The 24,179-nt window shown below is 51.9% G+C and overlaps 1 protein-coding gene and 1 pseudogene across 4 annotated transcripts; both read right to left on the bottom strand.

Moving 5' to 3' along the window:
• Positions 1 to 1,326: 1,326 nt before the first annotated feature.
• PIGZ (phosphatidylinositol glycan anchor biosynthesis class Z (Gwada blood group)) lies at positions 1,327 to 23,839 on the bottom strand. 4 transcript variants are annotated; one of them, XM_045812642.2, is made up of 5 exons: positions 22,973 to 23,839; positions 20,251 to 20,443; positions 16,189 to 16,314; positions 5,283 to 5,491; positions 1,327 to 3,022 (listed from the first exon to the last, which is right to left on the bottom strand). In XM_045812642.2, the coding sequence occupies exons 4-5, from the start codon at positions 5,398 to 5,400 to the stop codon at positions 1,455 to 1,457; spliced, it is 1,686 nt and encodes a 561-aa protein (XP_045668598.1). In that variant the 5' UTR covers positions 5,401 to 5,491; positions 16,189 to 16,314; positions 20,251 to 20,443; positions 22,973 to 23,839; the 3' UTR covers positions 1,327 to 1,454. The 4 variants fall into 4 exon arrangements, with proteins under 4 accessions (XP_045668598.1, XP_087717661.1, XP_045668599.1 ...); XM_087861535.1 differs by having other exon boundaries at positions 5,283 to 5,488; XM_045812643.2 differs by lacking the exon at positions 22,973 to 23,839 and adding an exon at positions 22,701 to 22,962.
• LOC148110228 (uncharacterized) lies at positions 11,515 to 19,471 on the bottom strand (annotated as a pseudogene).
• Positions 23,840 to 24,179: the final 340 nt, after the last annotated feature.

Raw genomic sequence — 24,179 nt, 5'->3', positions numbered from 1 at the left:
GCGTTGGTTTGGTCTCCAGCGCTCTACCGATTTCCAGCTCACTGATTTCTGTGGCCTGGGTGCCTGTTATTCTCAGGAAGGGGTAGGCATTTGAGGAAGGAGAACGCAGACAGGCTGAGTGCTGCAGCTCCCCACGCTCCCAGTGGATTGGTAGGGGCACCCTTAGATGTGGGGAGCACCCCGCCTGGGGCTGTGATGGCTTTCACCAGAGCGGCAGGTGCTGGTTTGGCATGGGGTTTGCTCTCCATCCTGTGAAGAGGTTTCTGACAGGGGCTCTGAGCTTAGAGCGTGACCAGACCGCATTTAAGAAGTAGCCCGCTCCTAAAAGCATTATGTGCTGTCCATTCCCACTCGGGCAGGCTGAGGAGGGAGAACACCCGGGCTCCCCGATCCGGGAGAATGATTCTTAAAGGGTGAGACGCAGAAGGGTCCCACCCCCTCTCTCAGGGACAGGCGTAGAAGAGAGTGGGGAGAAAAGTTCCAGAACTCCCTGTTTTGGTAATAACCAAACGCTGAGACAGCAGCCACCAGAGTGCCATTAAATACCCCCCCCACACCCACACTGCTTAAAGAGCTTTGGGGGGCGCCTGGGTGGCACAGCGGTTAAGCATCTGCCTTCGGCTCAGGGCGTGATCCCGGCGTTATGGGATCGAGCCCCACGTCAGGCTCCTCCGCTATGAGCCTGCTTCTTCCTCTCCCACTCCCCCTGCTTGTGTTCCCCCTCTCGCTGGCTGTCTCTATCTCTGTCTAATAAATAAATAAAATCTTTTAAAAAAAATAAAATAAAATAAAGAGCTTTGGGACAGATATGCCTGTTTAGCCAGGGGACATGCACTGCAGACCAAGGCATGACACGGTGTTAGCTGGCAGACACCTCAGAGATGCTTTTGCCCATTGTACAGATTGGAAACTGAGGCTAGTGAGGGGAAGGGGCTCTCTGAAGATCACACAGCCAGTGAGTGGCAGGCAGACCAGGGACTAGAACTCGGGTCTTTGGAATCTGAGCGGCCTGCTCTCTCTACATCACCATGCTGCTTCCTTCCCGGTGATCTAGGAAGCTGGAGAGTTATGACGGCAAGAGGTAAGGCATCCTGGAAGGTTTGAGAGAGACCGTCCAGGAATGTTATCAGCAGATCTCTCTCTTTTCATAACCAGGTGCTATTACATAGCAAAACCTCACAGCGGCTAGGAGGGATAGGGCAGGAACAGACATGAGGCTGTTCACCAGACACTGGCTCACCAGGTTCTTTGGGGACCCCGGCATCAGGATTGTGACTGGTCAGATCTTTGGTCTTTAAGGGGAAAAGGGTGCCAGCTTACCCAGAAGGCAGAGCAGCCAAAGCCTATGCACAGGAGAGGCAGTAGTGGGAATTCTGGAAGGGAAAGGAAAGGAAGAGAATCAGGGCTCTGTTCCAGCCCAGCTACCCACACAGGAAGTGGAGTGGTGCCTTCACCTATGGCTGAATCGTGGGCAGTGGCTTTTCTGTCACATTGTCAGGCTTCTCCCCCAGTTCCAAGATGTGAAGGCTGAGATGGTCCCTCCAAGCCCCACTCAGCAGAGAGGACAGGGCTGGTGGGTCTTCCAGGGTCAAGTGGGGAAACAAGAGTGTCTCGCTCTTGAGAGGAAAGTGGCACTTCTCCATGGCAGGCCTGGCGGTGCCAGGGGTCACCACAAAAAGGCGGCAGAGCCACGGCCCACCCGCCACCTGGCAGGCTGGTTGTCTGGTGAAGTTGTTCAGGGCTTGGCACAGGACCTGGTCCTCAGTCCCAGCCATGTCCACCACCTCCACGGGCGAGCCCGGGCCCGGGAGGTGGAGGAGGTGCCGGGGGGGCATGTAGGTGTGGGTGAAGAGGAGTGTGTAGTGGGTGGGTAGGCTTGGGGGTGCGGGGGCATGAACCACTTGCTCCAGGTGCCCCAGGCCGGGCACTAGGCCCCCCTGGTGCAGGCAGCCAAAGAAGAGAGCGCCCAGGACATTGAAGAGGACCAGGGGGCCCTTGCAGGTCACAGGTTGGGCCTGTGGACTACAAAGCAGGACGAGGGGGACCAGGAGGGGGATCAGGAACCGGGCCTCCTGGTGGCTAAAGGCAGATAGCAGGGCCAGAGGCATGAAGTAGAAGAGCAGGAGGGGAGACCGGGGGCCAGACAGCAGGCTCCAGCGCCACAGAGCCCTCAGGAAGCCCATTTGTGCGAAGGCCCAGAGGCAGGCTTGCAGCTGTTGCCACGCCGCCCGCAGGGCCCGGGCATGCAGCGTCCCGAAGAGCAGAAAACCATTGACTGCCAGGTGAGTGAGCCGCAAATGTGTGCCATGCCTCGCCAGGTTCTGAGGGTCCAGGTTGTAGTACAGGAAGTTGGCAGGTGTAAGAACAAGGGTACTGGATCTAGATGGACTGGAGAAATACCAGCTGTCCACGGCCACAAACACCGCCGCCACGAGGCTCACCCCTGGGAGCAGTGCCAGGGCCTTCTTCGCCAGCGACTTGAAGCCAGGGTCTGCGGCCCCACAGGTGCTCCAGAGGAAGAGTGGGACCAGAGCAAAAGCCAGAAACGTGGGCCGGTTGAAGAAGCCGGCAGCCACGATGCCCCCGAGGAGCCAGCTGTGCCACCACGGGCCCGGAGCAGGCTTCCTGGGTGGGGGGCTCCCAGCTAACCGGGGGGACACCAGCACCAGCAGCCCTGCAAAGAGCAGTCCTTCAATGGCGTTGGAGAAGGTCCTGGTGTAGAAGACCAGGGTGACGTAGGAACCGGACAGCAGGACCAGGGCGTTCCAGCGCTCCGCCCCCCACAGCGGGGCCAGGTGGTACACGGCCACGTCCAGGGCAAAGGAGAGGGCAGTGAGGAGGAGTCGGGGCCCCACCAGCAGCACGTAGCCACTCACCGGGCCGGGCCACGGCCCCCACTGTTCCCAGAGCCTGAGCAGCCAGAAGGCGCAGCCGGAGGTCAGCAGGGGGAAGAGCACCGAGCGGCAGGAGCTGCTGGGGTGGAACTCCCAAGGCCGCGCGGCTTCGACGCCCAGGATGTCCTCTGCGCACAGAGAAGCGGAGGTGAGCCAGGTCCGTGCTCAGGGGATACAGCCCCAAGTGCCCCCAGCCCCTCACGGGCGCGCCTGGCACAACCCCGGGGACTCGGGACACGACGGGTTTTACTCCTGTGATTAGGTGATGTTGCAGGGCTCGGCGACCATGAGATGGGGGGTAAACCAGTGTGGGCCTGCTGGGACTACACGAGCCCTTTAAAAGCGGGGCATGCTCTCAGCGGGTGGCAGGAGAGGACGTCAGAGATTCGAACCATGAGGATTTGAGGCGTCGTTGCTGGCCAGGAACGAGGGTGGCCTCTAGGCCCACAGTGGCAATAACCCAGATTTGTGCAAGAGAGAGGATGAACTTTGAACAGGTTCTCCCCCATGGCTTCCAGATAAGTCCGCAGCGCAGCCCAGACCTTGATCTCAGCCCTGTGACACCCTGAGCTGAGAGCCCATACCTGGCTTCTGAAATGAATACAGGGGAGCTCAGCCCTTCAGACATCTCCCTGTGAAGGGGGCTGGGGGAACCACGCCTGGGAAGTGAGGGGACCATGTGCCCTGGGCAGGGGTGGGGAGGGGCAGGGGGAGGCTCCCGCCCTCTCTGTGGAGTGCTAAAGCCTCGAAAGTCAGGGTCAAAAACCCATCCCTGGGATGCTGATTGTTATTCAGGACAGTGCGTGAGACCGGGGCAGGGAGTGTGCGATTGTGGTTACCGTTTGAAGGTGTTGTCTGAGATACTTAAGATGTTTTGAAGAACGTATTCCAGCAGTATTTATGTAATTAAAAACCTGCTGGGCTGCCTGGGGCTGGTCTGGGCCCCTGTGCTGCAGTGTCTCAGAGCTCTGAGGGGTGGGGGTAAGCGGGCCCAGCTCTTAATTTCTGTATCTCAGCTCCAAGCCCCACATCTCAGGCTTGGTAGCACTGCTGGCTGCTTAGGGCTCTTTACTTCTACTTATTCCTCCGGCCTCTTGGCCGTTTTCTCTTTCTATGTCAGAAGGTGAAACGGAGGGGCACCTGGGTGGCTCAGTCCTTCAAGCATCCAGCTCTCGATTTTGGTTCAAGTCATGAACTCAGGGTCGTGAGATCCAGCCCTGCTTCAGGCTCTGTGCTCAGCGGGGAGTCTGCTTGAGATTCTCTCTCCCTCTGCCCCTCCCCCCCCCCCCCGACCTCTGTCTAAAATGAATGAATGAATGAATGAATGAATGAATCCTTAAAACAAAAGAAAGAAGAAGGTGAAAGGGAAACAAAATCAAGGTCAGGTCAATCTGGCTCCTTTTTTTTTTCACTGGCTCAGGTTAAAAACACTCTGGCAAAGACTGGAACGCTCACCTGAAGAAACAAATCTAGCCCTATGGCAGGGCCAGCTGCAAGTCTCCCCAATATCCATTGGTTCCTTCCTTCCTTAGTCTCTTTCCTTGGGCATTTGGTCAGATATAGAGACTATTTTTCAGCATCCTTTGTAGCTAGGTGTGTTCACATAATACATTTTGACCAATGGGATGGAAATGAGCAAAAAGTATGTGACATTCAAAATATGCCCTTGAAGGGGTGTCTGGCTTGCTCAGTTGGAGTAGCATGTGACTCTTGATCTTGGGGTTGTAAGTTTGAGCCCTACATTGGGTGTAGAGATTACTTAAAAATAATTTAAAAAAATACATGCCCTCTCTTTAGAGCAGGCATGCCCATCTCTTCTTCAGTGGCTGGAAAGACTTGGCTTTAGACTTGATGGCTGGAGCTCAAGCAGCCATTTTGAACCATGAGGAGGAAACCATGTGCCCACAGCATCTGGAAAGCCTCACAGTCCCTGGCAACCATCCTGATGATGTATCCTACACCCCTTCACAGATAAATTCTAACAAGTGAGCATTCCAGGCCTGGATTCCTTCACCCCTCAGATGAACCTAGAGAAGAAAAGTTTCGGTATCTCAGACCATAGCCCTGTGTAAGCTTCCCTAAGCACCCAGGCAGCCCAACTCTAAAATCTTTCCACTGAGAAGTCTGAACTAGCTTTCATTCTGAATAACCTGTACTGTTGGTCCAGGGAGGAAAACATCAGAGGCTGGCATTTCATTAGTATCGTCCAGAAGGTCAATGTCACGGGTCAGGAAGGAGATGTGAAATCCCCACTCCCAAGTTGTTACTCCAGAGAAGCACATGGATTTGCTGCTCCACCACACGGAGTATCTCTCTCCTCACCGAGTATTCAACAGCCGCAACCCAGACTTCGCTGCAGCTTATCTTAAGCGCACACAGGGAGCTTACCTGCCATGACCTCGGGTGACTGGAAGAACTCATCTGGGTGCACGTAGCCCGTCTGCGGCAGGAGGCACCACAGCAGGCGGAGCAGGCCGAGGCTGCCCCACAGCGCCCGCAGTGCCATCCTCAGATCAAACCGCTGCCCGGACCCCGCGCCACGAGCCTGGAATGGCTTCTCAGTCGCGACAGATGCTGTTTCCACGGATCTGCTCCTGCTGAGGATAGCATTTGTCAGTTGTTAGACGATGATTTATAATACGTTCCGTTGTCTGAACAAACTAAAAACGGGTCTACATACAATAACAGCTGCTATTTACAAGGGCCCACCAAGTAGCAGGGACTTCAGGTGCGGGTCTCATCCGTTCCACAGTCTGGCCGTGGGTCTTATTATCGCCATTTTTTTTTAAAGATTTTATTTATTTATTTGTCAGAGAGAGAGAAAGAGCACAAGCAGAGGGAGCGGCAGGCAGAGGAAGAGGCAGACACCCTGTTGAGCGGGGAGCTTGATGCGGGACTCGATCCCAGGACCCTGGGATCCCTGGGATCATGATCTGAGCCGAAGGCAGACGCGGCACCGACGGAGCCATCCAGACGCCCCTTACTATCTCCATTTTACATAAAGGGAAACTGAGGCCTCTGTTGAATGACCTGGTTACTTGCTAATCATATTTGCTAAGTGTCTAAATACGGTGTCTGCAAATAGGATTTAGGGCGGCCTCCAAACACGGGTCTCCCAGCCCCATCCTGTTCACCAGCCCCTGTCCACAGGCAAGCCTGGCAGCCTGTCTCTGGAAACTTTGCCACCTCAATGCATTCCATCCATTTCCCCGCAAAAATAAACTACACTTGACCCCACTGGCTCCCGTCACTCCCTCCAACCTTCACACCTCTGGAAGGTGACGAGACCTCACTGCCGTGGTCTGTGCGTGCCCCGCCCACTCACAGGTGGCAATCGCAACGGCGGACGCGACGGTGTGAGAAAGGTGAGGCCTTCGGGACGGAGCCCTCCTGAGTGGGATGAGTGTTCTTATAAAAGACCCCCCAGAACTCGCTCACCCCTTCCATCACGGGAGGACACAGGGGAAAGGTGCTGGCCGTGTGCCCGGAAGAGGGCCCCCACCATGCCGGCGCCTTGATTTTGGACTTCAGCCTCCAGGACGGTGAGAGATTTCTGTTGTTTATAAGCCACCCGGTCTGTGGCGTTCTGTGACAGCAGCCTGAGCACCGGAAGGCGCTGCCTCTCACGGGGACTCTTACTCCCCCCACTCGGAGGTCAGTAGGAACGTGAGCGCATGGCGTGCTGGGCCTGGAGCTCCGACAGCAGCGCCTCGTCCCCCCTCTGCCTCCCTCCGAGCATACGCAGGGCGACTGTTTCCTGGCTTTGATATTGTAAAGCCTGACCTTAAACAGCTGTTGTCCTCGGGTGGAATATGTCATAGCAGAGGAGATGAGAGGGGGTGAAGCCACAGAACACAGAACAGCAGGAATCCGGCAGATGCTGACAAGGGGCCTGTCACCAACACCTCAAGGAGTCTGAAAGAACTTTTGCAGTCTCTGCTCCAGCTTTTGGACTGAATTGTACAGATTCTTTCTCCAGAGCCAGTGAATGAATATCCTGACTTTCAGAGATAAGATGAGGCCAAACTTGGTGCTGGGATGCAAGCAAGGGTCCCATTCCTCCCCAAGCAACGCCCGAGAGAACTTCCATTTCCTCCACTTTGACTGTAGTTTGTACGTCATCACTGTTTAATTCTTCTTTCCAGCTTATCTCTTAACTCAGGCAAAACACCGCGTGTGCAAAGCATCCCCTGAGGGGAAGCAAACCTACCCCTTCGAGCACTAAGGATTGCCCTGAGCCAGCAAGCCCCATGTGACTGACCCCAAGACAATGATCGACCTGACCTTTCCTGCCCACCTGCATAGTCCAATGTCTTCCCGGGCTTGGCCTTCCTGGAATAAATTCCTTTCCTGTCTCACCACCAGTTGTCTGTCTGCCTTTGGATTTAGTCAGCAGCGAGTGGCCGAACCGGTCTGTTGGGGACCCCAGCAGCCAAGGGCTTCTGCCTCTGTGCCCACTCACGTGTCCTCACTTTAACTTTCCTTCCGGGCTGGGATTCAAAGTGCATCATAACTGTTGGGGACCCCGGAAGCCAAGGGCTTGCGCCTCTGTGCCCACTCACGTGTCCTCACTTTAACTTTCCTTCCGGGCTGGGATTCAAAGTGCACTGTAATTCAGCAGCTCGCATGATGAGATTATGGGTTTGGTTTTCAGCAATTTCAGTGCTGCAAGTAACAGGAGATAAGGGTCTGTTTCAGGGCACACAAAGGTCATTTTATGAGGACTGTGAGCTGGAAATTAGAAGCCCAGCAAAGGCCTCATATACATGGTCACCCAAAACCTTGTCTGGGGTATCTCTAACACCACATCACTCCATGGACTACCAGTGCCCTCTCTGCCACCTGAGATAGAGTCATTAGTGCCTTTAAATAGAATCGGCCTAGGGGCGCCTGGGTGGCTCAGTTGGTGAAGCGACTGCCTTGGGCTCAGGTCATGATCTCGGGGTCCTGGGATCAAGCCCCACACTGGGCTCCCTGCTCACCGGGGAGTCTGCTTCTCCCTCTGCCTCTCCTCCCTGCTCATGCTCTCTCTCTCTCTCTCTCTCTCTCAAATAAACAAATAATCTTAAAAAAAATAAATCTGATCAGTCTGGAGAACCAATTCCAGAAAACCCAGAACCTCTATTTAGAAAACTCATGAGATTCTGTTCCTCTGGAACCACTGACCTAACACGGTATTAGTCAGCGTTCAGCCAGAGACAGAGAACAAGTGGGAGATACACATAAAGATTTATGCAAGCAACTGGCATATGCACTGGGGGCTGGCTGGGCAAGTCTGAAATCTACAGGGCACTAGGAAGGGCAGGCCGCTGTGGGGCAGGAGATGAAGCTGCGGTCCACAGAGGGACGTTTCTTACTCAAGAACCCCTTGGCTCCTTCTCAAGTCCTTTCAACCGATTCCATCAGGTCTACACAGGTTATCTAGAAAAACCTCCCTTATTTAGAGTCAACTGAGGGATGCCTGATTGACTCAGTCGGTTAAACGTCTGCCTTCGGCTCAGGTCAGGATCCCAGGTATTCCCCTGGATGAACATACTAAAATTTATTTACCCTTCTGACTGCTGTTTAAATGCCAGAGCATCTCCAGGTGTTGAAAACCTTCTCTATTCCTGAGAATGCTGCTACAAACATTCTTATACAACAGTTCTCTGAACTACATACCTAGAAATGGAATCCCCGAGTCTTGGGCACGCGTACTCCTAACTTCATTCAGCAATGCCCAGGGTTTTCCAGAGGTCCTGCCGGCCAGCAGATACCGCAGTGCCCACTGCAGTATGCCTGGGATTGTCCAACAGTTCGATTTGTGAATCTTGTGGGTATTTACATGCATTTCCCTGATCACTAATGTGGTGGAACACCTTTTCAAATGCTTGTGGAACATTTTTGTTTCTTCTGTGGAATTCCTTCTGACCATTTTTTCTTATTCTGTGTAGGAATTCTTTATATATTCTTTATATTTACTGCATGACAAATACTCTTCCAATTTGTGGCTTTGTATTCTTAACTCATTTCTATTTCTATAGTGTTGGTTTCTTATGCTTTCTGTTTCTTGATCCTTTTCACCAGCATTTTGTCAACTTCATGAATCTTTTTGAAAAATTGTGAGGCACCTGGGTGACTCAGTCAGTTAAGCGTCTGCCTTTGGCTCAGGTCATCATCTCAGGGTCCTGGGATTGAGCCCCACGTCGGGCTCCTTGCTCAGGGGAGAGCCTGCTTCTCCCTCTCCCTCTGCCTGCCACACTGCCTGCTTGTGCTCGCTCTCTGTCGAATAAATAAATAAAATCTTAAAAAAAAAAAAAAAGAAAAAAGAAAAATTGACTTCTGGCTTTGTTCATCTCTTTTTTTAAATCTCCTTTTAATTAATTTTTCTTATCTTTATTTTTTCCTTCTGTTTACTTTTTTGGAGGATTATTTTGCTGTTCTTTTCAAACCTTTTGATACGGACACTTAGCGCATCAATTTTGAGCCTTTAACTTTTAAGCTTATTAATTTTTGAACCTCTTTTCTATGAGAAATATTTAAGATAATACATTTTTCTTTAAATACAGTATTCAGTGCATCTTACAAGTTATGCTATATAATATTTTCATATTTCCATCACCTTTGGTTATAAATGTTTTCTGAGACAGAGCAGGGACTGGACTGGGGTCCCCTCAATCCTGAGCAGGAAATCCAGTGTTCCTTGATAGCTGAGACCCTATGCCTTTTTTTTTTTTTTTTAAGATTTTATTTATTTATCAGAGAGAGAGACAGCCAGCGAGAGAGGGAACACAAGCAGCGGGAGTGGGAGAGAAAGAAGCAGGCTCCCAGTGGAGCAGGGAGCCCTATGCAGGGCTCGATCCCAGAACTCTGGGATCAGGCCCTGAGCCGAAGGCAGACGCTTAACCACTGAGCTACCCAGGCGCCCCTGAGACCCTACGCCTCTTGACTAGGGTATCTTGCAGGAATGCAGAAGCAGGATGCCTACCAAAGGAAGGGTTCCAGCTAGTCCGCGCGGCCTATCGCTGACCTTCCCCCTCATTATAATACTGCAAACCACACCCAGGGGTACAGATTTAACGTACTAATGAGACATACAAGGCATAAGGAAGCACGTCCTTCCCACTGTGTGCGCACACACGACTTCCTGTGTCTCCCTCCGCCCTGCATACTCAGACGTCACTCCTTTCCTGCCACAATCTCCTTAAAAACCTTCCCCTGCTTTTGTTTGGAGAGCTGGCATGAAGAACATTTTCCTTTGTGCTGTCTCCCTGGTGCTGAAGCACAAACCCCCATAAAAACCTTGCCTGGAACTTCCTTTTGGCCTCTAGTAAATTTCTGTTGCTCCGAGAACCCAAGGACCCTAGTTGGTAAAACTTCCATTGTAATTTCTTCTTTGACTAATGCTTTATGGTTGAAGAATTTAATTTTTTTGATCAAGACTATTTTTTATAGCAGTTTTATGTTCACTGCAAAATTGAGAGGACGGTTATAGAGATGTCCCATATATCCCCCCTCCCCCCACACGCGTAGCACCCCATTATCAACATCCCCCACTAGAGTGGGGGTATATTTGTTGTAACTGATGAACCCACCTTGACACATCATCACCCGAAGCCCACAGTTTACATCACAGTTCACTCTTGATGTTGAACATTCTATAGGTCTGAATAAATGTAGAATGACGTACCTACCATTATAGAATTGTAAAGAGCATGTTCACTGCCCTACAAATCCTCTGTGCATTGCCTATTCATCCCTCCCCCCCACCACCATTTTTGTAGACATTCCATGGGTGCTTGAAAACACCACGTATCCTCGTTACTGGATATAGAGTTCCACACATGTTCCTTAGGTCAAGTTTGTTCATTGTGTTGCTCACACCTTTAACAGCCTTAATAACTTTCCACTGCTTATTCTACAAATCACAGAAATGTGGGTTGAAATAGCTCATGTGGTAGTGAACTTGTCTAATTTTCCTTGTAATTTTGTCATTTTAGCTCATTTTTAAAGCTACGTCATTGTTTTTATATAAGTTTAGAATTATTGCACCTTACTGGAAAAATTGAACATTATATCATTATACAGTTATCTTTTTTAAATAAAGATTTATTTATTTATTTATTTATTTATTTATTTATTTATTTTAGAGAGAGAGCGCTCACATGGGGGGTGGGGGGAGAGGGAGGAAGAGAATCTCAAGCAGACTCCCCTCTGAGCGCCGAGCCCAGATACGGAGCTCGATCTCATGACGCTGAGATCATGACCTGAACTGAAATCAAGAGTTGGATGCGTAGCCGACTGAGCCACCCAGACGCCCCTCTACAGTTATCTTTTTATCTCTAATTTTTTGTCCCTAAAATATTTTCTCTGATATTAATATAGTTATATGAGTTTTCTTTTATGTAGCATTTACTAGTATATCATTTTAATATTTATTTGTTATTTTATTTTTTCTGTTGGAATCATTTTTAATATTTAAATACAAACATTGAGCACTTGTTTTCTGTTTTAGACACACACACACACAGGTCTCTAACAGCCAAAATGGGCAGAGAAAATGAGCTCCTGCACTGTCCTCCACAGTCCCCACCGGCTCTGTCCTCCACAGTCCCCACCCACTCTGTGGTTAAAACTGCCGCCAGCCCTCCCTCCTTTCCAGCACAGAAATTGACAGTGGCTGGTTTACAACAACAGCTGTAACGCATTTTGTATTTCATACTGTGTGCGTGGCCCTTCCCGACATCACCATGCTTAACAACACAAATGGCCGGGGGTACGTCCTTCCCAGTGGCGTCAGATCCAGTGCCACGAAGGCATAGCAAGGAGATCTTCCCGTCACGTCACGAGTTACTTGGTGAAAGAGGTGGGCTGGCCACAGCTGGAGTTCCCGTCTGCATTGCTGCGCTCTGCTATCAGCGTGAGGACAGAAGAGATGCGACAGCATGGAGAGTGCAGTTGCAAGTTGGGGGTCTCCATGAGACACTGGGGAGAATTCTCCACACTGGGTGTAGGCAGATTAATGTGCCAAAGGTTAAAAAAAAGAATCCAAATAATCAGCAGTTCCAACACTGCTGAATTTTCAAACTTGTCCCACCAAGACAAGTCCTAGAGTGGTAACAATCTAGATCTTTCCAGGAAGTGAAGGTGGAGCCCTGACACGCCCCCTGAGAGCCCTATGTCAGGGCCTGCAAAGTACCTGGCCTTGCTGCCACCACTGCTGCTCCATCTGCAACTTCTCAGGCTCACGGACAAGGGGGAGAACCGGGATCATGAAGGAGGTGGTCCCAATCCACAAGGAGGCCCTGGGAAATCTGCACAGTTTTTGAGCCACAAAGACGAGAGAGATCAAAAGCGGCTCCAGCCCCCGACGGGACCCTCTCTGGGAACATCTCTGTTAATCCCCCGAGTATCTCCAACAGGATCTCATCTAGTTCCTCGCCATCTTCCTCCTCTAGCTCCTCAGTCTCCTTGGCATCGCCTTTCAATGGCAATTCATCCGGGGACAGGGCGCCCCAGGGCTGCCAGCGGTGGCCAGTACTGTAACATTCAATACACTATGTTCTGTGCTTTCACGGTGTTATGATTCTGGGTGTGCATTTCTGTTTAGCATAATAGGGAACTTTTTTGGCTTCCTGACTATGTGGATAAGGGTCCTTTTCCATCTGTAGATAGTAATCTTCCATTATTTTTTTTAAATATTACCTCTTCTTTTTTATTTATTCTCCCTCTGGAAGTGTGATTAAATGTATGGTAGCCTTTGTTGGTCTGTCTTCTGTGTTAAAAACTCCTACTTTATATTTTCTACATCTTTATCTGGGCTATATCACAACTTCCTCTGTTGTATCCCACATGCCTAATCATCCGTTCAGCTGTATTTAACCAGCTATTAAACCTGTCTATTGAGGGTCGCCTGGGTGGCTCAGTTGGTTAAGCATCTGCCTTCGGCTCAAGTCATGTCATGATCCCAGGGTCCTGGGATGGAGCCCAGCGTTGGGCTCCCTGCTCAGTGGGGAGTCTGCTTCTCCCTCTCCCTCTGCTCCTCCCTCCCACTTGTGCACACTCACGCTCTCTCTCTTTTCTCGAATAAATAAATAAAATCTTTTTTAAAAAGCCTATTGAGTTTTACATTTCAATTTTATATTTTTCTTTCCTATGAGTTGTTCAGTTTTTCCCACATTTGTTGCTCTTTGGTCATATTTTCATATTTTATTTATTTGTTTGTTTGTTTATTATATTACATTAAGCATACTTATTTGATACACTAGGTCTGATCATCGCAACCTCTAAAGGTTTTTTAGGTCTGACACTGCTGTCTTGTTTCTGCTGGTTCTCACTCATCGTGCCCCGTTACTTCGATACTTACCAAATTATTTTATTTTATTTATCCTTGGACATAACGTGCGGGAATTACCTGAGGCCAGGAATGAAGGCAGATTTCCGAATGCCACTGAAAAGCATTTACACTCGCTCTGTCAGGTACCTGAGGGCATCAAAAGTCTGGGACCAATTCTGATCATAGTATTGGCTCCAGGTTTTTGTTTCTGTTTTCTTTTAGGGAAGGCGGTGCCTAACCATGTGAATTCAGGCTGAAAATCTGTATGAGGGCAGGCTCGTGGTTACAATCTCAGAAACAGAGATTCCCCCACCTGCACCCTGATTCGATTAGCCCCAGGAGCCAAGAAAGGCAGTTTTCCTTACAGGCCTTTGGGGACGGAATGGTTTATTTCTAGACCCCCTTTATATTGAGAATGCCGTCCTCTGGAGTCCCGGCTTTGAGAGTTTCTCCTGTTGGGCTTCTCTCTTGAGTGGGCTTCAGGATTTATTTATCTTCTGTCCTGCCAGTCCTGAGAGATCACAAAAGCCCATGCTCACATGCACTCGGTTTTGCAGATGTCCTTAGTCCAGATCTGGCTTCCAGGCTCTGCATACCTCTCTGGGCCCTTGGTCTGGTGCCTTGGCATTCCTAACCTTTGGTTCAGCTCACATATTACTATATTTATTATAATCGATTTTGTATAAATAATACAGAAGACTGCAAGAAAAACTGCCTGTCTTGGAATCTAATGCTAATCAGACTGGGGGGGGGCACAGGTTCTCTCCTGGGAATGTGCCACCACGAGCCTACCCTCAATATAGCTTTTCAGCCTGAATTCACATGACTAGGCACCACCTCCCCCACAAGAAAAAAACCCCAAAACCTGGGGCCAATAATGATTAGCAATAGTCCGAGACTTGGAATGCACATACAATAATACAGGATAGATTATATATGAATTGTTATTTCGTATTTATATGTAGAGAGAGAGGGGTTGGCATAAGAAATAACCGTGTTGAGAGGTAAGATGGGGACTGTGAAGAGCTAAGTTAGTTTAAACGGTGTCAAGTTATTTTCAGGGAAGTCATGCACTTAAGGGTCAGCCTTGGTCAGTGAATCTTGTGGTCATTATTTGAGGGAAAATAGGAAACGTAAGGGGACCGTGCTGTAATCACATCAGTGCTTTTTCAGGATGTGGCCCCAAACTACTATGGGGAATCTGGGTGTTTCCACAATTACTGAAGGTAGGTGGGATGGGGAGACACTATGACTAGGCCTCTGAAGCTGGTTCTAGAACTGCCAGCAGGCTGCCCCTCAGTGTATGAGAGGATGGGAGATCATGGGACCATTGGGATAATGACTTGAACATGAGGCCTAGGGAAAAAGCCAGCCCGTGGCCTTGCGGCCTACAACCGTATATGTCTGCTTCAAACCATCCCAGCCAAGCCCTCTCTTACGCAGCCCCTCTTGTTCCCACACTCCCTGCCCATGCCCATGCCATTGGCTGGGCTGCTCCATCTCGGGGGTGCCGCATGCAACCATGGAATTGAGTTTCGTCTCTATGAGGGCTGTTTCACAATTCAGTGAGGAGTTTTAGCGCATCTAATATACTTTTAAACAGGAAAGGAAACACACAATGTTTGCTTTATATGCTTCTGTCACTTAGCAAAATATCACGAGCGTCTTTCCATACACTACAAGCATCCCCTCCCACTAGCCACAGTCTCTCCGTCCGTTCCGTATCTCCTTGCTCACTCTGTTCCCTGCACCTGGCAACTTCCCTTCATTGTAAACATGTCTGATTCTCTACAATTCGTCGAAAAACAACCAGCCACAACTCTCTCTGAAGCTGACGTGCCCTCTACCCTGTATCCCTCTCTCCGCTGCCCTGCACTGGATCCCTTACACCATCCGCATTCACTGAATCTGCTCCTCGCGTCTTGTTGGCCCTTCTATCCGAGACAGTCTGGTTTTGCCCACCTCCACTGTGCTGACACAGCCCCCTCAAGGGCCTCCTTGCTCTTCTGGTTGTCAAACCCAGTGGCCACTTCAGGCCCCTACCTTGCATGCCATCTGACAACAGGGAGCCCTTCACGATTCCTATCACCTACAGTGCCTTCCCACAATAAAAGGCTGGGAAACAAAAAGCTACCTTTTGTAGATCCCCTTGAAGTTGGGTTATGCAAATTAGGTTTTAAGAATTGAGAAAGCAGGGGCGCCTGGGTGGCTCAGTCTGCCTTGGCTCAGGTCAAGTCCCACACTGGGTTCCCTGCTCAGCGGGGAATCTGCTTCTCCCTCTCCCTCTGCCCCTCCCCACCACTCATGCTCACTTGCTCGCTCTCTCTCTAATAAATAAATAAAATCTTAAAAAAAAAAAAAGAATTGGGAAAGCTGCTGTGAGTCAGGCTGTATTTCTGCAGCTGGCATTGTCTTCTCTGGGCAAACAAGGTCATGGAGACATGGAGTTTTTCCTGCAGCAGCTTTCCAGTGTCTGTCCCCAGCTTTGTGGGGACAGAGACGCAACTGCGGTTGGGGTGCTGTCCTGATTCTCAGCAACTAAATTTGACCGAGTTCCAAGGGAGCCTTTACACCTGCCCGATTGTCACACAACTCTAGTGAGTTACTTCTGGATGTTCAGAGAGCCTTCCCCGGAGGCCCCAACTGCAGCCCATTCTTCCAATGCACCTGATGATTTTTACTTCCTGTATAAATTCCTTTTGTGCTGGCTTCGATTTCCCACACTGAACTCTGGCCATGTGCTATCGGGGGTGGCTGTAGGCAACAAGCCCTCAAGGATGAGAATATTCCTTTGCTAAAAGAAAATAACTCTGCACTGGCAGCAGGGGACACCTGGGCCCTGCTTAGGCCTCCTGGGCAGCGGGAGCGCTGGGCCATGGCTCTGAGAAGTGCAGCCTCCCCTTGTGCTTGTCCCCGCAGCCTTCCAGAGCTTCTCAGTCAACCAGCTCTGCCACACCAGCAACACCATCCCGTACTCACCTGCTTTTCCATCTGGACCACACATCTCATTCTGCTTTCATCCAGTGCCTCCACATCAAAGGGCCCCTCGGCACCCTTCTTCTGGACCTTCTGGGCACCAGGCCCCAGCCCACAGTTGGGTCTACCCTGTGGGGAAAGGGAACAGTAGAAGGGTCCAGACACATGCTACCCTCTCTCCCACAAGAACATACATACATACATAATGGGGGGAAAAGAAAATGAAGAAAATAACTAGCAGTCTATCTTCCACATCCAAAAGTTTTTCTTAAGAATGAGGGTAAAACAAAGATATTTTCTGGCAAACCAAAACTGAAAGATCTTCACAAGCAGACCCTCAGAAAATTCTAAAGGATATATTATATATATAATTAGGCAAAAGGAAAAATGATGGTAGAGAGAAGGTCTGAGAGGGAAGCAGGAATAAGGAGCAGAGAGGTTGGTCATTAGATGGGAGAGATCTGGGATGTAGAAGCCAAGTGAAAGCCATCCTCCCTCCTGCTGTTTTCTTCTGACAAGTAAGGTCAAGGTGATGGGTAAGTTTTTTCCTTTCTTTCTTTTCTTTCCTTCCTTTCCTTCTTTTCTTTCTCTCCCTTTCTTTTCTTTCTTTCCTTCCTTCCTTCCTTCCATCTTTCCTTCCTTCCTCCCTCCCTCTCCCTTTCTCTTTCCTTTTCTTCCTTCTTCCCTTCCTCCCTTTCTTTCTCTTTCTTCTGTTCTTTCTCTTTCTTTCTTTCTTTCTTCTCTCTTTCCTTCCTTCCTTCCTTCCTTCCTTCCTTCCTTCCTTCCTTCCTTCCTTCCTTCCTTCCTTTTCTTTCTTTCATTTACCTGACAGACAGACAGAGGGAGCACAAGCAGGGGAGCGGCACAGGCAGAAGAGGGGAAGCAGACTCCCCTACCAAGCAGGGAGCCAAACTCAAGGCTCGATCCCAGGCCCCTGGGATCATGACCTGAGCTGCAGGCAGACGCTTAACTGACTGAGCCACCCAGGCTCCCCAGTGGGTAAGTTTCCTGACATAGTGTTCTATGTTAGTTCGCCAGCTCCTTGGGTGCTGGCAGGAGCTGCGGTGGTTTGGCCACGGCTGCCTGATCCTTGTGCCGCAAGCACAGCACTGTGCTCTTGAAGTCACTAGTTCCGGTGGTGCTGTCCTGTGTCGCCTCCCCCCATAGGGCCACAGAGGTAGTAGCGCGTACAGTGGGTCAGTTCCGCAGTGGTCTAGAAGTCACTTCTGGAGGCTGGCTAGACCCTGACCCTCCGGCACCTCCCAAGTTTTTAAGCAGCTGCTCCCCTATATGAAACCCTGTGGTGATGACAGTTCCTAATTGTTTGCACACAATATCGACGACAAAAACGCTGACTCAGACAGGCTCAAACAGTTCTTCAGATCATATGACAAGACCGCCAGAGCCCGGTGCTGATGGGGCTCCTTTGCTACTTCCCAGGGATCCTTACGATTCCAGCCCGTCTCTTTATGTGGACACCATCCTCGTGCTGGCAGCAGGACCATCAGTCTGGGCCATTCCGTCACACACGACGACACTGACAGGAAGAGTCTGGAGATTCTTTGTGTATCGCTTTTGTTGTTGCTTCTTTTTTTTTTTTTTTTAAAGATTTTATTTATTTATTCAACAGAGAGAGAGACAGCCAGGGAGAGAGGGAACACAAGCAGGGGGAGTGGGAGAGGAAGAAGCAGGCTCACAGCAGAGGAGCCTGATGTGGGGCTCGATCCCATAACGCCAGGATTACGCCCTGAGCCGAAGGCAGACGCTTAACGACTGTGCCACCCAGGTGCCCCTGTTGTTGCTTCTTTTGAAACAGTTTTACTGCGATGTAATTAACGCACAACTCACCCATTAAAAGTGTTTAATTCAGGGGCGCCTGGGTGGCTGGGTCAGTTAAGCCTCTGACTCTTGATTTTGGCTCAGGTCATGGTTTTAGGATCGTGGGATCCAGCCCCGCATTGGGCTCTGCGCTCAGCAGTCTGCTTGTGCCTCTCCTCTCTCTCTCAAATAAACACATAAATAAATGAATAAAATCTTTTTTAAAAAGTGTTCAATAGCTTTTAATATATTCACAGATATGTGCGACCATCGCCCCTGTCAATTTTACAACATTCTGGTGTTCTAAAGAAAACGCACCATTTACTTAATCGTCTCCCATCCCCCTGCCACCACCTCAGCCCTAAGCAACCACTATCTCCTGCTTTCTCTCCACAGATTTCCCTGTTCTGGACCTTCCCCTGAAGAGAATCATGCAGTATGTGGCCTTTCGTGGCTGGCTTCTCTCACTGAAAATAATGTTTTCCAAAGTCCACTCACGTTACAGCCTGTGTCAGAACCGTGACTGTGGCCAAATACAATTCCATCATATGGACGGAGCACATTCTGCGTATCCATTCATCTGCGGATGAACATTTGAGTTGTTTCCACCTTTTGGCTATTACGAATAATGCTCCTGTAAATATCTGTGTATAAGTTTTTGTGGGACATAACTTTTCCATTTTCCTGGGTATATACCGAAGAGTAGCATTGCTGGGCCATGTGGAACCCTACTACATTTAATTGTTTGAGGAGCTGCAAGACTGTTTTCCAAGTGGCTGTTCCTTTTTACGGTCACACCGGCAGTGTGTACAGGTTCTAAATTCCCCACATCCTGGCCAACATGTGATGTTATCTGGCTTTTTGATTCTAGTCAACCTAGTGAGTGTGAAGTGGTATCTCCTTGCGGTTTTGATCTTCACAGACACCTTTTTTTTTTTTTTAATCAAAGAAATCTTTTCCAGAAGTCCCTCAGTTGACTTTCCACCAAGTGCCATTGGCCAGAAAGGATCAAATACACTTCACAAACCAATCAGTGGCAAGGACAATGGGATTACCAATGGCGACCGACCTCCTGGTTTGGAGCTGGGGCTGAGGGCTACCTCCTCTGAGACGCACAGAATTCAGAGGGTGCTTACCCTACAGCATCAGGCTTGTTAGGGACGAGGAAGGAAGACAGAGGATCAGCTGTGCGGCTCCTACATGTGGCTTCCACAACACCAAGCTCTGGTGGCTTTCCTCCTGTTTCTCTAACCATTTATTTTCCAGCTGCTCTTCCTCTGTCTGCCCCTGAAATGTCAGTGCTCCTGGCCTTCAACTTCCACCCTTCTCAGCATCTACAGTCTTTTTGGGTCATCTCATTTCTTCTCATGGTTTCAATTTCCATTTGATGACTTCTGAAATTGCTACTTCTCTGAGCTTCGGATTTACTGATATTACATCATAACAACCATGATAATACCGTTGCCATTTTTCGATACTTACTATGTTCCAGACACTGTACATTGTCTCATTTTATACCAACCCTAAAATTCTATTACTGTTCCTATCTTACAGATGAATTAACAGGTTTAAAGAGATCAAGTTTTTTGCCCAACGTGACAGAACTAGTAGGTTGATGAATGTAGGCAATGGACCCAGTCTGTTTGGCTCCGGAGCCCTGAGCCACTGCCTGTTAGGCTTCTGCCCCCACCTCAAACACAGGGCAGCCAACCAGAACTCATCCCTTTCCCATGCACCGGCCCTGCCCCCACATCCCCTGCAGCAGGGGGAACGACAGTTTGTCCAATTATTCAGTCCAGAAATTCAGAGGTCATCTTCCTTCTTCACCCCTTCACTAAGTGATACTAACCTACTTTCCTCCCTCCCTCCTTTCCTTTCCTTCCATCTCCACACCCAAAGTGGGGCTCAAACTCACTGAACTCACGACCCGACAATCAAGAGTGGCATGCTTTACCAACTGGTAACAGTTGGCTTACAAGGCCCGCCAGTCCCCACCAGCCCCACTCTCACTCCTGTGCGAACAGAACTTGGCACTTCAGAAACATTACCTGTTTCTGTAGTCACCTCTTCTGTCCTGCCTTCTCACCCCAGTGTCTTTGCTCACATTGCTTCCTTTGCCGGATGTGCTTATAATATAAAGGTTAAAACCCTCTTTGGCATCCTAGGCCCAGTTTCAAATGCTTGCTGTCACTTGCTCATGGCGAAAGGGCACTCAATGTGTAAAATGAAGTTAACCACAGTACCTACCTCAGGGCTGTTGTGAAGACATGAAAAAACAAACACAGGGGTGCCTGGGTGGCTCAGTCGGTTAATCAGTTAATCGTCTGCGGCTCAGGTCATGATCCCAGGGTCCTGGGATTGAGTCCTGCATGGTGCTCCTTGCCTGGCAGTGAGCCGGCTTCTCTCTCTGCCTGCTGCTCCCCCTGCTTGTGCTCTCTCTCTGACAAATAAGTAAATAAAATCTTTTTTTAAAAAAGAGAAAAAACAAACATAACAGCTTCTTTCATTATTCATTTTGCTTCAACTGCTGAGATCCCCTAGAAGCCCTCCCCAATCTCATTTCCAGAGAACTCCATGTTTCCCGGTGCACCAACCCCTGGCGCCGTCTGGTTGCTTCTCAGCCCTGTCTGGTTGAGATTCCCCCAGGTCTGGGATCCGTTCTTACCTATCTCAGCCCCTCAAATCCACCTGATGGGTCTCCTGGGTGGCCAGGGTCAAGGACAGAGTTGGGGGTCCCCAGAGGAGGTGACAACATAACAGGGCACTGAACTTAACAGGTGCGGGAAGTTCTCCAGAAAGACCCGAGCGCGGCTCCCCTGCGACTCCCCAGGCAGAGGCGAGGCTGCAGGACCGGTCCCTGGGTCCCTGTGAGCTAGGGGGCGGAGCCAACACCACGGGGTGTGGCCACTACTCACCTAAACCCAATCAGGACACGAGGCTGCTCATGCCTGCACAGGAGCACACTAAGCTACCCGCGTGGAGAGCCAGTCCCGCGGCCACGGCTGGGTGGCCCTCTCCAGGACGGGGATGGAGGGAGGGTTGGGGGGATGGGGGGCGGGGTGACTGTCTCCAGGAGGGCAGTGGAGCGGCAGGTTCTAGAATAAAGGGACGGCGCCCAGAGCCACGGAGCTTTGTGCGGCGGGGGAGCGGGCGCGGATAACCACAGACAGGGGCATCCCAGCGCGGGTGCGGGGGTTGCGGGAAGGCAGGCAGCAGGGAGAGACCATCTCGGTGGCAGGGGTACTGCGAAGCGGAAACCACCGCGCCGGGCGCAGGGGGGAAGCCAGGGAAGAGATCGCTTCAAAGGGGCGAGAGGACGGGAAGGGAGGCCGCACGGCTCCCGCGAGCCGCGGCTGTGCGGAGACACTTGTCCTTCTCGCTAAGTCAGAGGGCGGAGCCGGCTCTCTGTGTCCTCCCCCCCCCCCCCGCAGGCGCCCACTGTGTGCGAGGCACCGTGTCGGCCCCGGGGACATAGCTGGGAGTCAGCGTGGTCCACAAAGGTAGCCATTGTATGGTGGCTTCTAACAAGGAGTGTCCCTACCTTCAAGCTCCCTCACAAAGCTCTGGGGCGCTGCTTTACGGGAGTGTGTGTGCGGGGGGGGGGGGGTGGTGGTGCAGGGGGTGATCCCACGGTTCGGCCCCTTCTGGGGTTCCAGCGTTTGGAACAGGTTTTAACGACAGCAGGGCGGCGAGCGTCAGAGGAGGCGGCCCCTGCGCAACAGCCAAAGGCACCTTCCGATGAGACGCACAAGGACCACGTTCCTCAAGGCCAAGATCTGGTTCCAAACTCTGAGGTCCATCCAGGGCCAGAGGGGAAGAGTGGCTCTCCTGAGCCCATTTGCCTTGGCGTCGAATTCATCCTCATACCGACCCTGATGGCCACAGTAAGCCGTGCAGGGCGCCCCACCCTGGAAGCACAGGAAGGCCTAACTCTGGCTTCTTCCTTCCCCCGTAGCCAAACATGCCCCTTCTCCTTTCGTGAACAGGGAATGCAACACACAGCCCTGAACACCTAAGGGAGGGTGGAAGACAGGTAGGTGTCTCCACTGTGTGGCATGTATCTATTAACTGTGACCGTGGGGCTCCCATCTGCAAAATGGGAACTCTGCTCTGTAGTGGGGACTAGGTGTTACTAATTCTGACAGCGGTTCCCAGTTTTATGAGGCGGAAGTGTGAGGGTGAAGAATGACGTTCAGAAGTAACGGGGAGGGATGTCCTCCTTGAGGACACTGCAACTATCTTTGTCATATTCTATGTTCACCATGCCCCTACCCCGCCAAGGTCCAGACTGCCACCAACCCGAGCAGTAGGTGCTCGCCCGCAGGGTTGCCTGCAGCATCCTGGACAAGCTTTTGCCCTTGTCCCTGCCCCCATGCGACTCCTGGGCAAGGAGCCCATCCTCCCAGTCTGTGAAACGGCAGGCATGACCTGAAGTGCACTCGGCAAGGCCGGAAGTGGAGATTCTTTTCCGCTGAATTAATGCAGATCTATCACAGACTTAGTGCTCAGCACTTTGCCGCGGCAGGGTTCGTCCTCACGGGGACCCTGGGAGGTAGCATGATATTCCCATTTTATAGATGAGGAAAGTGAGGCTCAGTAAAGTTGCAGAACCACCCAAGAACACCAGCTGGTACCGGGAGAGAATTCAAGCCTAGGCCTCTGCCTGGATCCAAAGCTAGCACTCTAAGAATACTCACGGCCTCTCGCCCCTTTCCTGAGAAAGCGTCACCGCAAGCCTCCTGTCTCCCCTAGGCTGGGGCAGGTCAGTGCTCAGAGCCCGCAGACCCGGGTCTGGGGGGAACTGCCCGCGGTAATGTGGGCTCCCCTGCCCGCCTCACCAGTCTCGAGCATCTGCCGGTCTCTTGGCAGCTAGCAAAATAGGAGGGGAAGCAGCTGCGCGTCCTCCCTGCCTTGCCCTCCTGCCTCCCAGACCCCCATCAACTCTTCTGGAGCTCTCGGGCCGACTCACCCGCGCGCGGCCTCTGGGCTGCACCTGCGGCGCTGGCGGCGTCCGCCCCGCCCCTAGGGCCTGCACTGGGGGTGGGCCCCGAGCCGCCTCGACCAGAGGGCGCGAGGGGTGCGGTGTGTCCTCAACGCAGCCGCCGCTCTGCGGGGCCGGGAACTAGGCGCTCCACGCAGTGCGCCAGGCGGGGCGGAGAGGGCTGGAGACGAGTGCGCCGGCGGGCGGGGCCGCCCAAGTGCGTCCCGAGGTCCCGGGGTGGGCTGTGGCCACGGGGGAAGGTGATTACGGAGGGTCCAGGTGTCCCCGGGGCCTTGGCACGCCGGGAAGTGATTGAGCTCTCCCCTCCCCGCATTCCGGCTCATTCCCCTAGCAGCCCCCTACTTGGCGCGCCACGCCTGGGGAGCTTTTTTTAGCACGAGGGACAGTGAAACACAACATCTCTAGGCCACACTTCTTTTGTCCTTCAAAATGACAATTTGTGTGTTCTGTGTCGGTGGGGATTTGCTAAGGCTGCTTGAGAAGAAGGTGCGGGAGGAAAGAGGCGCCGCCGCCTCTTCTGCGGGCCTTGTCGCAGAAGCGGCGCCAGAGAGGCAGGGTCGGTTTCAGCCGGGACGCAGCTCGGTCCCGGCAGCCGCGCGCTGCGGCGCCTTCCACCCTGGAAGCAGTCCCGCGGCGGGCGCCGCTTCCCCCTCCTCCCCTCCTGCATTCCGCCAGTCGAGGCCAGAGGGCTGGCTCCACGTTGCCCGACAGCCAGGGCTGGAGGGGGGGGTCATCGTGTGCCCGGGAACCCAGGCTCCTCTCTCGGACGCCAGGCCCCCGGAGCTGGCCGAGCAGAGCTTGCAGGTTCGGGTGCGGGACTGCAAGCCGGCGGTTGGGCCGCAGCGGGGCTGGGCGGAGGGCGTGGGGCCGCACCGCGCAGGCCCCGTCCGCGCTGGACGCGCCGCGGGCACCACCTCTACCGGCCCCCGCGGGGGAGAGCACCTCCCACCCGCGGGCTGCGGGGCGGAGCTCGGCGCGTCCTGGGGGTCTCACCGCCTCCCGGCCACTGCGGACGCCGGCGGGGGGGAGGGGGAGGGCTGTAAACGCGCGGTGGTGGCTGGCTGGCTGCGACACTGCCCCCTAGCGGGCGGAATGTTTCACTAACCCTCCCGGTTGAGGCCGGCGGGGCAAAGAAGAGAGCCTCCCTCCTTTTCCAAATCAAATGCTTTTGGGA

The sequence above is a fragment of the Ursus americanus genome, chromosome 4 (assembly GCF_024610735.1).
Source record: "Ursus americanus isolate L20-20 chromosome 4, mUrsAme1.1.p, whole genome shotgun sequence".
NCBI lineage: Eukaryota > Metazoa > Chordata > Mammalia > Carnivora > Ursidae > Ursus > Ursus americanus.
This window is presented reverse-complemented; position numbering and strand designations above follow the sequence as displayed.

Excerpts from the sequence above, each read along its gene's own strand:
- PIGZ (XM_045812642.2), bottom strand. The coding sequence starts at position 5,400 with ATGGCACTGCGGGCGCTGTGGGGCAGCCTCGGCCTGCTCCGCCTGCTG. Across the intron at positions 3,023-5,282 it reads GTCACCCGAGGTCATGGCAG|AGGACATCCTGGGCGTCGAA; the intron begins GTAAGCTCCCTG and ends CTCTGTGCGCAG.